This window comes from Phascolarctos cinereus, unplaced genomic scaffold, assembly GCF_003287225.1.
Source record: "Phascolarctos cinereus isolate Bilbo 61053 unplaced genomic scaffold, phaCin_HiC Scaffold_5;HRSCAF=322, whole genome shotgun sequence".
Taxonomy (NCBI): domain Eukaryota; kingdom Metazoa; phylum Chordata; class Mammalia; order Diprotodontia; family Phascolarctidae; genus Phascolarctos; species Phascolarctos cinereus.
In genome coordinates, this window is record NW_027555958.1 from 461,047,012 (window position 1) to 461,061,807 (window position 14,796).

At 36.6% G+C, this 14,796-nt stretch overlaps 1 protein-coding gene across 1 annotated transcript in view; it reads right to left on the minus strand.

Annotated features, from left to right (window-relative positions):
- Positions 1–13,537, minus strand: part of LOC110212976 (cytochrome P450 2J2-like) — a 59,470-nt gene extending 45,933 nt beyond the window's left edge. Inside the window, 3 exon segments of the mRNA XM_078156673.1 lie at positions 7,149–7,312; positions 13,165–13,247; positions 13,250–13,537. Of these exon segments, the coding sequence (XP_078012799.1) occupies positions 7,149–7,312; positions 13,165–13,247; positions 13,250–13,376 (374 nt within the window). The 5' untranslated portion in view covers positions 13,377–13,537.
- Positions 13,538–14,796: the final 1,259 nt, after the last annotated feature.

Genomic DNA, 14,796 nt, shown 5'->3' on the forward strand with positions numbered 1-14,796 from the left:
TAAGGAAAATTGCTCTGAAGTTCTTGAACAAGAAGGTAAAGTAGAAATAGAAAATAATCCACTGATCACCACCTGGAAGAGATGCCAAGAAGAAAACTTATAGGAATGGCACAGCCTAGTTTCAAAATTCCCAGTTTAAGAGAAAATTTTGCTAGCAACAAGGAAAAAAAAACACAATATAAATACTGAAGAAAAATTGTCAGCATTTCAGAAAACCTAGCAACTTCTACCCTACAAGACCGTAGTCTTAGAACATTATATTTCAAAGAGCAAGGGAACTGCAATTGCATCCAAGAATCACTTATCTAACAAGGCTGAGAATAATCCTGAATGAAAAAAAAAGGATATTTGATGAACTGAAAGACTTTCAGATATTTGAAACAAAAAGACCAGAACACAAAGGAAAATTAAACATAAAAGATCCAGAAGAAATATAAGGATATCATTAAAGAATAATTATAAGGCTCTGATTAAGATCAAACACATAAAAATGTTATTAATACTAGTATTTTTTTCTTTTTATGATTAGTAATAGTATTCTTAAAAAGTATTATCATTAATAAGGTAGTTTGAAAGAAAGGTTGGGGCTGAATTGTGTATGTTGAGGTGATTCTAAAAAAAACAAAATTAGGTAGGAAAATGGTAAAAGGAGAAAATATCTCATAAAAATGGGGCATGAAAGGAAAAACTAATATAGAGCAACCAGCTGGATGGGTGGAGGGCTGGTAATATAATCTTACTCTCATCCGGTTTGTAGAAAAGGTCTAGAAGTCTTATGAAATTCTAGAGAGCTGAGAAACTTGGAGAATAGGGTAAGGGAGATACTTTTAGAAGGGTATATTAGTTAAGATTAGAGAGTTGGGTGAATAAATAAAAGAGGAACTTTTAGAGGATGCATAATATAAAGAATAGGAGGGTAAATAGAGAAGTTAAGGTAAGAGTGATAGGACATAAATATCAAGAAGGAAAATAGTAAAAATGAGTTAGAGGATAATTCACAGAAAGTAATTATAATTTTGGATGTGAATGAGAGGAGCTCACCCATTAAATGGAAATCGATAGCAGAATGGATTCAAATCAGAATCTTAGAAGATGCTGTTTACAAAAAACACAGTTAATAATTAGAGATACATCCAGAGTTCAAATGGAGGTTTGGAGCAGAACTTATTATACTTCAGCTGATGCAAAAAAGGTAGGGGTAGCAATAAGGACCTCAGACAAAGTTATGGCTATAAGCTACCATAGAAAATGAAGCAATATCAATATTGAACCTATATGCACCAAATACCATAGCAGCTAAGTTTTTAAAAGAAAAGTTGTTACAGGCAGAGATAGATAGTATTAGTATAATAGTAGGGGTCTTTAATATTCCCTTCTCAGACAAATTGAACTAAAAAATAAATAAGAAAGAAGTTAAGGGAATAAATAGAATTTTACTTTTGTTTGTTTTTTAAAGCAATTGGGGTTAAGTGACTTGTCCTGGGTCACACAGGTAGTGAGTGTTAAGTGTTTGGTCTGAGATTGGATTTGAACTCAGGTCCTCCTGACTTCAGGGCCGGTGCTCTATCCACTGCACCACCTAGCTGCCCCTTACTTTTTTGTTTGTTTGTTTGTTCATAAATAGAATTTTAGATAAACTATATATAACAGATACCTGGAGAGAAGTGAATGGATATAGAAAGGAATACACTTTTTCTTTTCCTCAGCCTGGTACTTTTACAAAGCTTGTCCATATACTACTACATAAAAATTTTATAGTCAAAAGCAGAGATACCAAAAGTATCTTTTCAGATCATAGTACAGTAAAATTGTATTTAATGAAGGAACAAGGAGGCATGGATTAAAAACACATTGGAAATTAAACAATCTTATATTAAAGGATGAGTGGGTTAAAAAACAAATCATAAGAACAATTAATAATTTTATTAAAGAGAATGACAGTGATGAGGCAACAAGTCAAAACAAATGTGATACAGCAAAAGCAGTGATTAGAGGAAAATTTATATCTCCAACTGCCTACATCAATTAAATAGAGAAAGAGCAAACTAATGAATTGGAATATGCAATTAAAAAAGCTAAAAAAGAACAAATTTAAAACCTCAATTAAGCACTAAATTGGAAATTCTAAAAATTAAAGTTTAGATTAATAAATTTGAGAGTAAAAAAATATTACATATCACACCTTATACCAAGATAAGGTTGAAATGAATAAATGACCTAGACATAAAGAGAGATTTTACAAGAAAATTAGAAGAACTTGGAACATATTATTCATCAAGGTTATGGATAGGCAAACAATTCATGAATGAAAAAACCATGGAAAGCATAGTTAGGTGAAAATGGATAACTGAAAAATTATCAGTTGCTCATGGGTAGGCCAAGCTAATGTAATAAAAATGACTATTCTACCTACATTAATTTACTTATTCAGTTCTGTACCAAACTATGAAAAATATTTTATAGAGCTAGAAAAAATAACAATAATCATTGGAAAAACAAAAGCTCAAGAATATCAATGGAATTAATGAAAAGAAATGCAAGGGAAGGTGGCCTAGTTGTGTCAGATCTAAAACTATATAATAAAGCAACAATCATCAAAACTAGTTGGTGCTAGCTAAGAAATAGAGTGGTAGATCAGTGGAATTGGTTACGTACACAAGACGCAGTAGTCAATGACCACAGTAATCTACTGTTTGAAAAAAAAGACTTCAGCTTCTGTGATAACAACTCATTATTTGATAGAAACTGCTGGGACAACTGGAAAATAGTATGGCAGAAACTAGACATAGGCCAACATCATACATTGTAGACAATTATAAGGTCAAAATTGATGCATGATTTAGACATAAGGAATGATACCATAAGCAAATTAGGAGAGCAAGGAATAGTTCACCTGTGAGGAAGGGAATAATTTATGACCAAACAAAAGATAACATTATGAAAAGCAGAATGGATAATTTAAATTACATTAAATTAAAAAGGTTTGGCAGAAACAAAACCCATGTAATCAAAATTAGAAGAAAAAACAATGTTTCTAATAAAGGCCTCATTTCTAAAATACATAGAGAACTTAGACAAATTTGTAAAAAAAAAAAGTCAAGCCCATTATCCAATTGATAAATAGTCAAAGGATGTAAGCAGGCAGTTTGCAGAGGAAGAAATTATATCTCTCTATAGTCATATGAAAAAATGCTCTAAATCACTATTGATTAGGTAAGGCATATTGAAACAACTCTGAGGTATCACTTCATACTTATCAGATTGTCTAATATGATAGAAAAGGAAAACAATAAATGCTGGAGAAGATGTGAGAAAATTGACATACTGTGGATGTGGATGTAGGATGTGGAAAACTGGAACTGTTTCACTTTTTTTTCTTTTTTTCTTCTTTGTGGTTTTTCCTTTATGTTCTGATTCTTCTTTGAGGACACGACTAACATGGAAATTTGCTTAACATGATTGTACATGTATAACTTACACCAGATTGCTTACTGTCTTCAGAAGGGGGAGAAGGAAAGGAGGAAGGGGAAAAAAAATTGAAATCCAATATCTTGCAAAAATGAATGTTAAAAACTATCTTTACACGCAATTGGAAAAATACTATTAAGCATAAAACAATGATTTTTTAAAAATACTTTCAATTAATAAATAAAACAAGGAGTTTGTTTTATGAAAAAACAAATAAAATAGATAAAAATTTATTAATATGATTGAGAGAGAAGAAAACCAAATCACTTGTATTAAATGGGTGAATATACCACTAAAGAAGATGGAATTAAAACTATTATAAGGAAAACTATTAACATAAGTGATTATATCAATAAAAAAGTTTTTTAAAATCATATGATTATATCAATAGATGCAGAAAAAGCTCTTGAAAAAGTACAACACATTTCTATTAAAATACTCAAATGTACTGATGATAAATGGATTTTCCTTAAATTGATAAAAGAAAAATGCATTTATCTAAAACCATCAGCAAGCATTATTTGTAACTGGGATAAACTAGCAGCCTTTCTGGTAAAATCAGGTATGAAACAAGGATCTCTACTGTTACCAACATTATTTGGTATCATATTGAAATCCTAGCAGTAACAAGAGAAGAAAAGGAAATTGAAGGAATCAGAAAAGGGAGTGAGGTAATAACACTATCTCTTTTTGCAAATGCCATCATGATGTGCTTGGAAAACCCCAAAGACTAGACTAAAAAGTTCAGTGAAAAAATTCATGATTTTGGCAAAGTAGCAAGATCTGAAATAACTCCACATAAATCATCAGCATTCCTATATATCACAAGCAAGTGATCTTCTACAAGAAGAAATAGTAAAAAATATCCTATTTAAAATAACTCTAGACAAAACAAAATACCTGGGAGTCCGCCTACCAAAAATAATCAGGAATTTTCTTTTAAAAATGATGAAAAAATCCTTCAATACAAATAAATTCAGATTTAAATAAGTGGTGATATGTTAGTTTAACAATATACTGGGCCAATATAATAAAAATGAAAATATTACCGGAAATATTTCATACATTAAACATCATCCCCCATCAAATTACCGCAAAATATTTTACTGAATAAGAAAGAGATGATAAAATTCATTAAAAAAACAAAAAAATTAAGAATATCCAAGGAAATGATGAAAAGTGTATAAAGTAAGGATATTCAGCAGTCCCAGACTTTAAATTGTATTATAAGACAGTAATTACTTACATTATCTTGCATTGGGTAAGCAATAGATCAGTGAAACAGAGTAGACCTACAATTTACAGCTGTAGACAAACGTAATAATCTTGTATTTGACAAGTGAAAAGACTAAAGATTTTGGGATAAGATTTCATTATTTGATAAAAAATCATTGGGAAAACTGGAAATCAATATGGCAGAAACTGGTAATGGACCAATATCTCACACCATAGGTCAAAACTGATACATGACCTAGATATGAAGAAAAATTTTACAAGGAAATTAGAAGGCCATGGAACATATTTCTTATCAAACTTATGGATGGGTGAACAATTTATGAATAAACAAAGTATAGAGAGAAAGGTAAGTGAAAATGAATAATTTCAATTACATTAAATTAAAAAACGTTTAGCACAAGTAAAACAATTGTAGCCAAGATTAGAAGGAAAGTAGAAAGTTGGGGGAGATTTTTAGATAGTTTACCAGATAAAGGTCTCATATCTAAAATATAAAAATAACTTTATGAAATCGAAAAGAATATGAGTCATTCCCCAACTGATGAACAGGCAAAGAATGTGAACAGGTGGTTGTTCAATGAGGAAATCAAAGCAAGTTATAGTCATATAAAAAATGCTCTAAAATATTATTTATTAGGGAAATGCAGATTAAAACAATTTTGAGATATCATTTTACACCAACCATTTTGACTAAAATGATTGAAGAGGAGAGTTACAGGTGCTGGAGAGGATGTGGAAAAATTGGAAAACTAATTCATTGTTGGTGGAATTGTGAACTGGTCCAACCATTTTGGAGAGCCATCTAGAATTACATTCACAGTGTTACTAAACTACCTAAAGCTTTTAACTTGGCAATACCACTAGTAGGTCTACTGCCAAAGATGATTAGAGAAAAGGAAAGAGAACTGATATGTTCAAAAATCTTTATAGCAAATCTCTTTGTAGTGGCAAAGAAATGGAGATCATGAGGATGTCCATCAATTGACTGAGCAAGTTGCGGTACTTGTTTATGAAGGAATACTATTCTTATACAAGAAATGATGACCTCAATTATCTTAGAAAAAACATGCAAAGGTGTGCATGAAATATTGAAGACTGAAATGAGCAGAAACCCAGAGAACGTTGTGTACTGTATCAGCAATATTGTTTAGACAAGTCTTTGAGTGAATAGGTTATTTTGTCCGTTATAGATACCCAAATTAACCTGCAAGGACATGTGAAGAAAAACACTATCAATATCTAGAGAAAGACATCATAAACAGAAGTATGTATGGAATAAGTATATATATATATATATATATATATATATATATATATATACACACACACATACATGTGTGTGTATTTATACATATATATACAAAAGTGTGTATACATACATGTGTGTATATGCACACATACATACACACACACACACACACATATATATATATATATATATATTATATAGATATATATGTATTTATATATACCTACACACATGCCTATTTGTGTCTAACAGTAGCCATCTCTAGGGAGGAGAGTGAAGGGAAGAGAAAAAAATGGAAAATACATTTACATGAAAATTTTGTTGTATATTTGAAAGGAATATTAAGTTGTGCATAGTAGATTTTCAGTTTTATACATAATCATTTTATTGTAATGTGTTAAAGAAATGCTTCTGTTATTCCATAAATCAAAAATAGAACAAATTTTTAAAAATTAAAGGAAAACAAAACAAAATGCAGAAACCTTGACCTGGGACTTTGATTTTACTGAATTCCTCCAGATGCAGGTGGCTCTGCTGGCACCTGCACCATCATGTGGGTCAAAGGCAGAATCATAACCCTTACAGCTTCAGAGTTGGAAGGGATCTCAAAGGTCATCCAGTCTAACTTGTACCCAGCAAACAACACCAACAAAATATACTGAACAGCTTTTCTTGAAGACCTCCAGTGAGGGGAATCTACCATCTCTGAAGGAAAAACATTTCATTTTTGGACAGCTCTGATTGTTAGCAGTTTTTCCTAGTATAGCCATGTCGTAGCCCTTTGCAACTCTTAAACTTTGCTGCTCATTCTGGGGTGAAGAAGAACAAATTAATATCTTCTCTACTGACAGGCATTCAAATACTTGAAGATAGTCATCATGCCTCTCTTTACCCCCCAACTGAGTCTTCTTGTTCTTAAGTTAAATATTCCAAGCTCCTTCAACTGATCCTCCTAAGGGATGGATTTGAATCCCTTCACCATCCTCATTGCCTTCCCCACCAATCCTATTATTCTCCTCCCACTCTCAGACATGAAGGAAGGGAACTCCAAAGGCCTATTTTTTTTTCTATCTTGTATCTTCTAGCCACAAAACTTCTATAATTGGTTGGAATCCTTCAGGAATGATGAAGGAAAGGAGTTAAAGATATTTTTCAAAGCATCTTGGAGATAAAAAATATCATTCAAAGAACTCACCAAGTGATTTAAAAAATATGGTCGATGATAGGAGAATGGGGGCGATCAATAAACACATGGTCTTGGTTGACCAGGACCTCCTTGATCAGTGGCAATCCAGTCACCATTATAAAGGTATGATTTCTCACACTCATGCGGAAAACATTTCCATATTTCCTGGTAAACTGAAAAAGATGTAGTCTGAGTTGTGAATTTTTATTGTCTTTTAGGCTATTTTTTCCTATACTCTTATCAGATAATATTCTAGCAATGTGAAACATCAATTCCTTTTTTTAAATTTTTCTATAAATTTACTTATTTTCAGTTTTCAATATTTACTTCCACAAGATTTTGATTTCCACATTTTCACCCCATCTCACCTTTCCCCCCACCCAAAGATGGCATGCATTCTCAATATCCCTTCCCCTAGTCTGCCATCTCTTCTATCTCTTCCCCCCTTCTCTTATCCTCTTCCCCTTCTATTTTCCTGTAGGGCAGGACAGACTTCTGTACCCCATTTCCTGCATTTCTTATTTCCCAGTAGCATGTGAAAACCTTTTTTTTAAACATATGTTGTTAAAACTTTAGGTTTCAAATCTTCTCCCTTCCTCCCTCCCCACCCACCCTCATTGAAAAGGCAAGCAACTCAATATAGGTTGTACATGTGCAGTTATGCAAAACACTTCCATAGTAGACATGTTGTGGAAAAACTAACTGTATTTCCCTTAATCCCATCCTGGCCCCCCCATTTATTCTATTCTTTCTTTTGACCCTGTCCTTCTTCAGAAGTATTTGCTTCTGATTACTCACTTTCTTAATCTGCCCTCCTCTTTATCATCCCCCTGCACTCTTGCCCCCTTCTCCCCCTATTTTCCCATAGGGTAAGAGATTTCCTTGCCCAATTTAATTTGTATGTTATTCCCTCCTTAAGCCAAATCCTATGAGAATAAGATTCACTCATTCCTTCTCACCTTCCCCCATTTCCCCTCCACAGTAAGAGCATTTTCTTTTCTGTTTTTTTTGTGAGATAATTTACCCCATTCTACCTCTCCCTTTCTTCTTCTCTGAGTAAAATCCTCTCTCATCCCTTAATTTTATTCTCCAGATATGACCCCCTTAATCTTCAACTCACCCTGTGCCCTCTATCTATCTATCTATCTATCTATCTATCTATCTATCTATCTACCTATACCTACATATAATATTTCCCCCAACTACCCTACTACTGACAAAGGTCTCATGAATTATAAATATCATCTTTCCATGCAGGAATGTAAATAGTTCAATCTTAATAAGTCTCTTATGGTTTCTCTTTCCTGTTTACCTCTTCATGTTCCACCTGAGTCTTGTATTTGAAAGTCAAACTTTCTATTCAGGTCTGGTCTTTTCATCAAGAATCCTTGAAAGTCCTCTATGTCACTGAATGACCATTTTTTCCCCTGAAGTATTATACTCAGTTTTGCTGGGTAGGTGATTCTTGGTTGTAATCCTATCTCCCTTGCCCCCCAGAATATTATATTCCATGCCCTGCAGTCCTTTAATGTAGAAGCTGCTAAATCTTGTGTTATCCTGAATGTGTTTCCATAGTACTTGAATTGTTTCCTTCTGGCAGCTTGTAATATTTTCTCCTTGACCTGGGAACTCTGGAATTTCGCTATAATATTCCTAGGAGTTTTCCTTTGGGGATCTCTTCCAGGAGGAGATCTGTGGATTCTTTCAATTTCTATTTTTCCTTCTGGTTCCACTATATCAGGGCAGTTTTCCTTGACAATTTCTTGAAAGATGATGTCTAGGCTCTTTTTCTGATCATGGCTTTCAGATAGTCCAATAATTTTTAACTTCTCTCTCCTGGATCTATTTTCCAGGTCAGTTGTTTTTCCAATGAGATATTTCATATTCTTTTCTATTTTTTCATTCTTTTGGATTTGTTTTACAGTGTCTTGATTTCTCATAAAGTCACTAGCCTCCAATTGCTCTATTCTAATTTTTAAGGAAGTATTTACTTCAGTAATCTTTTGGACTTCCTTTTCCATTTGGCCAATTTTTCTTGTTAGGGCATTTTTCTCCTCATTGGCTTTTTGGACCTCTTTTGCCATTTGGGTTAGGCTATTTTTTAAGTTGTTATTTTCTTCAGTATTTTTTTGGGTCTCCTTTAGCAAACTGTTGACTTGTTTTTCATGATTTTCTTGCATCACTCTCATTTCTCTTCCCAGTTTTTCCTGTACTTCCCTTACTTGCTTCTCAAGATCCCTTTTGAGCTCTTCCAAGGCCTGGGACTGATTCATATTTTTCTTGGAGGCTTTGGATGTAGGAGCTTTGACTTTGTTGTCTTCTTCTGGTTGTATATTTTGATCTTCTTTGTCACCAAATAAGATAATATAGTCTGACTCTTTTTGCGCTGCTTCCTCATGATCCCAGCCAATTACTTGAGTTGTAAACTCTTTGTTAAGGTAAGAGTCTGCTTCCAACGTGGAGAATGTACTGTCCCAAGTTTTGGGGGCTTATATAGCTGTTTTCAGAGATACTTGTAGGGACCCATAAATTTTCAGGCCTTGAAAGGTGTTATGTTAAGGGGTGAGGTGTTTACTCCTTTCCTGGCCTGTGCTGTGACCACAAGTACTCCTTTCTGCCCTGGAACTGTGAGGAAGGTTTCCTGTCCACAGCCACTACAAGCTCCTCCATGCCAGTGCTCCTTCTCGCCCCAGGACACCCGTTCAGAACTGTGACCCAGATACAAGCACTGGCAAAGCAAGAGACTCCTGCCTCAGCACCAGCAGAGAGATCCCTGCAATCCCCTTCTAACCATCCAGTCAATTTTCCTCAGTCTGTGGGCCGGAAGCTCAGGAAGCAGCTGCCCACCCTAGGGCCATGCTCTTTGGGAATGGAGCTGAGACCCTGCCTTCCTCTCTCAGCATCGTAGAAACAGACTTTTCCTACTGACCTTCTAAGTTTTCTTTGGCATTCGTGGATTAAGGAGTCTGGAAACCACCACAGCTGCCCACAGTTCAGTCCTCTGAGACCTGCTCCAGGTTTGCTGTGGTCTCCGTGCCCAAGCTGTGCTGCACTGTGCTCCCAGCCCAGCAAGATATACCTTTCTGATCAATCATCCAGGTTGTCTTGGGTTGAAAATTTGTTTCACTTGGTCTTTTTGTGGGTTAAGCTGCCTTAGAATTTGTTTAGAGCCGTTTTTATAGGTATTTGGAGGGGTTGCAGAAGGGCTCAAGCAAGTTGCTGCTTTCACTCCGCCATCTTGGCTCCCCCCTCCCTGTGAAACATCAATTCCAGTGGAGCCCACTCAATTCAGTCTAATACAATTCGCCTGAATTCAGTTCTACTCACCCCAACAGACAATGAATCATCCAACTATATCCCCAGCTCTGTGCTAGGAACTAGAGAGCGAGTCAAAAACAGCAAACAGTTCATCCTTTTGAAGAACTGACATTGGAACGAAATGACCTGTGCATATATAAGTAAATACTGAATCCACACAAAAGAAATTCTAAGTGATTTCAGGGGACACTAGCACCTGGGAGGGATCTGGAAGGCTTCCTACAGGAGATGGCCCCCTGAAGCTGAGCTTTGAAGGAAATTGAGAATTCTAAAAGATTCAGGGAAAGAGGGTTCTGAAGTGGTTGCTATATTCAAGACAGCATGTTGGGCTGGGAATATATGACAAAGAACAATTCAGAGTTTAATACATAGAAAAGAATTCAAGGTCAACACTTAAACCATTAGCAGGTTCACTGGAATGGGTAGAACATAAGCTCCCAGAGGGTAGGGGCATTTTTTTTTAATCTCCAGCACCTAGAATAGTACCTGGCACATAGCAGGTACTTATGAAATGCTTTTTAATTGCTTGCTTGATTGATTGAGTCTTTCCCCCACTGACAGCCATCAAACTCTTTCAAAACTCTATAGGTTGTCCTTGAGAGAGACTAGAGGAAAAATCAATCAATGCTGTTGCCAGCATGGTCATAAGCTTCTCTGAACTTAGTAAGGCCTGTCTTCATGTCACAGATACCTCGAGAGTCTGTCACCACACTCTTATATGTAGTCATTGTAGCTGGTAGGACCCAAGAACACTGGTCTTCTGCTTCAAGGACCTCAGAAAGTGAAGGACCTCAAGTTGATGGCATATGCTGACTATTTTCAGGAGCCAGTGATGTTTAGACTTCAAAAAGAAAAAAGGTGAGGTGATGGGTGAGATGGTATAAGGGCTAAAGACTGGGTTCAGATACTGCCTTTGACTCCTATCAGGAACAAGTCACTGAACCATTTCTGAAATTTAGTTTCCATATATGGAGCAGCTATAACAAAAGAGTGTGCTGAGGACCCACTAGGATAATGTATGCAAAGTTCTCTACAAATGTACAAGGGCTACATTAATCTCACCTGGGAGGCAGCGTGGGATATTCCATAGGGACAGTATCAGCATCAGCATCATAAAGAACTGGGTTCACGTCCCATCCCTGACCCATGCCAGCTGTGTGATTTCCTAAAGCACTGAACTTTTGAATGTTCCAGATAGAAGGTCTCCAGTGGATTACTCCATCTGTGTTTGGCCCTGGGCTCTCTAACATTTTGTCAATTTCTCAAATAAAGGTGCATATGGGGTGTTCATCTGATTTTCAGTCAACACTAACTTGGGAAGGATAGCTAGGTGATGGAGTCAACCAAAAAATATTCTATGGGCTATGGTTGGGCTGAATATGATAAGGTGAAATTCAAATGGAATAAATGTAAAGTCTCACACTAAAATACATAAAACAATTTCACAAGTACACTTTCTGTGAAAAAAGATCTGTCTCTTGGTGACTTGGTTTTGTTTTACTTAAATTTCAATAATTGAATTTCCTTATAATCAGTTTCATTTATAATACTATTTGATGCATTTAAAACCATGATTCTGAGGGAGTGTCCATTGGTATTACCAGACTGACGGCCAGAGGGGTACAGGACACAAAAAGCTGCAGCAGTCCTTGTATAGGGGTTGAGTAGACCTCACCTAATATAAGCCAACATGCTAATAGATCACATTAAAAAATCATTGTTAATGCTCTGTGAACTTCATTGAAAGGAACATTACTGAGATGTCAGCCCCATAATATTAACACCCAGGACTGACAAACAAGGCAAATGAACGTCAAAGACCTGGGAAGGCTTGTCCAAAGCCTTAAGATCAGAGTTATGGACAATGGGTTCTTAATTTCTCCTCTGTGAGTGTGTGTGTGTGCTTGTGTGTATATGTGTGTGTTTGTATGTGTTGTTGTTTGTTGTCTTTCCATTGTTAGTCTGGTGAATCCCATGGGTTTTTTCTCAAAAGAAAGTATTTAAATGCATAAATTAAAATAGGATTGTAAAGGAAATCAAGTATATTAAAAGGCAGTGAGGAAAATTGTTTTAAACCAAAATTCACTGGCCCCAATGAAGGACATCTGATTCTAGAGTCTGAAAGGACCTCAGAGGCTGTCTATGCAATTTTTGCCAGTCAGTCTACTGATGCACACTTATTAAGTGCTTACTATGTACCAGATACTATGCTAAGCCTTGGGGATATAACAAAGCAAAAGACAGTCAAGGAGCTCACCTATCACTTTACGGATAATAACAATAAGGATAATAATAATAAATATCTGACATATATATATATGCACATTTTAATGTGTGTCCATCACTGTGCAAAGCACTTTATAATTATTATATCATTGATTCAGAATCACAGAAACTGAGCCAGAAGGGATGTCAGTGGCTATCTGCTCCTGACCACACACAAAATTTAAATTTGCAATGACACACACACCCCACAAGTGATGAGCATATGACTTTCTCCAGGTCCCACAGCTCAGAAGGGGCATGTGAACTCAGTCCCCCTAAGCCCCAGACCAGGCAATCTTTTCGCTGCTGCTTTCCAGGTATGTCCAGAGCAGGGATAGACATCCACGCTTGAGGCTGCCCAATCTAGCACATTCCCCAGGGCCCCAGTTCCCATGTCCCCCTCACAGCCAGTAGATTCTCATCCTTCCATCTCACTCCTTACCTTTTGGACATGGTTCTTGGGATTTTTCAAGTCCATCTGGAAGAAGTTGCCCAGTATTGGCAGCCCAGGAGGGCCAGGGGGTAGTTGCGATACAGCCTCCTCCTCTGAAGATGCTGTACCAGGATCAAGAGGATGGCAGAGAAAAGAAAGAGCATCTGCAGAGGGGCTCTTTCCCAAAGGGAAGGGAGTAAGGTTCCCAGAGAGAGCTGCATTTTTCCCCAGTTCTGACACCAAGGACAGACAAGCCAAGTTTCTCTTCCCTCTTCCTCTTCCTGCAGCAACAACAGCAGCTCTGGGGCCACCAGGAGCAGTGTGTATATGAGAGACAGAGCTCAAGCTCTATTTGTCTTCTTAGAGCTGCTGCCTGGGCTGACTTTATAGGCCAGGCAGTGAGAGCTCCAGGAAGTGCTGGCTTCCTCTCTGTGCCCCAGCCCTCTCTCCTCTACCAGGGCCTGCCTCTTGGGAGTAAACATGCCTCACCCCTACAATCTTCTGCCCTGAAAACAAGACTGGGCTTCTTTGCTGGGAACCAGAAAGACAGCTTTGTGAAAGCATCCTGGGAAGGTTGCATACACAAGCAGACCAGCCCAGTGGGGCCCAAATCATAGAGTCAGACTTTGGGGGCAAGAAGGTACCAGAATGTCACTCATTTTTTTAAGGAGAACATGGTGACATTCAGAGAGTCCAGGAAACTCACAAGATCCCACAGCTCCTTGGAAGTTTCAGAGCCTTCACTGGAACCTGATTCAGCTGTCTTCAAGTCAGCACACTTCTCCCAAATGTCACTTTAAAAAATTTTTATTAATTTATTTTGATTTATCAACAATCACTTTCATATGCTTTTGAGTTTAAAGTTTTTCTCCCCCTTCCTCCCCCCCACCCTCCCCAAGATGGCGCACAATCTGATATAGGCTATACATTTACATTCCTATTAAACATATTTTTACATTAGTGATGTTGTAAGTAAAATTAAAACCAATAAGAGGAACCATCAGAAAGAGGAAACAAAACTCAACAAAGAGAAAAAAAAATGATAGCTATTCAACTGCCACAGTTCTTTCTTTGGATGTAGATAGCATTTTCCATCACAAGGCCTCTGGAGATGTCTTAGATCCTTGTAATGCTGACAAGGGTTAAGTTTATCAATATTAGTCATCCCACAACGTGGCTGTTATTGTGCACAAAGTTATCTTGGTTTGGCTCACTTCACTCAGCATCAGACGATACATGTCTTTCCAGGTTTTTCTGAAGTCAGCCTGTTCATCATTTCTTATAGTGCAATAGTATTCCATTACATTCATATACCACAACTTGCTCAGCCATTCCCCAATGGATGGGCATCCTCTCAACTTCAAATTCTTTGCCACCACAAAAAGAGCTGCTATGAATATTTTTGTACATGTGTGTCCTTTTCCCATTTGTTTGATCTCATTGGGATATAGCCCTAGAAGTGCTATTGCTGGGTCAAAGGGTATGCACATTTTTATAGCCCTTTGGGCATAGTTCCAAATTGTTCTCCAAAATGGTTGGATCATTTCACAACTCCACCAACAATGCATTAGTGTTCCAATTTTCCCACATCTTCTCCAACATTTATCATTTTCCTGTTTTGTCATGTTGGCCAATCTGACA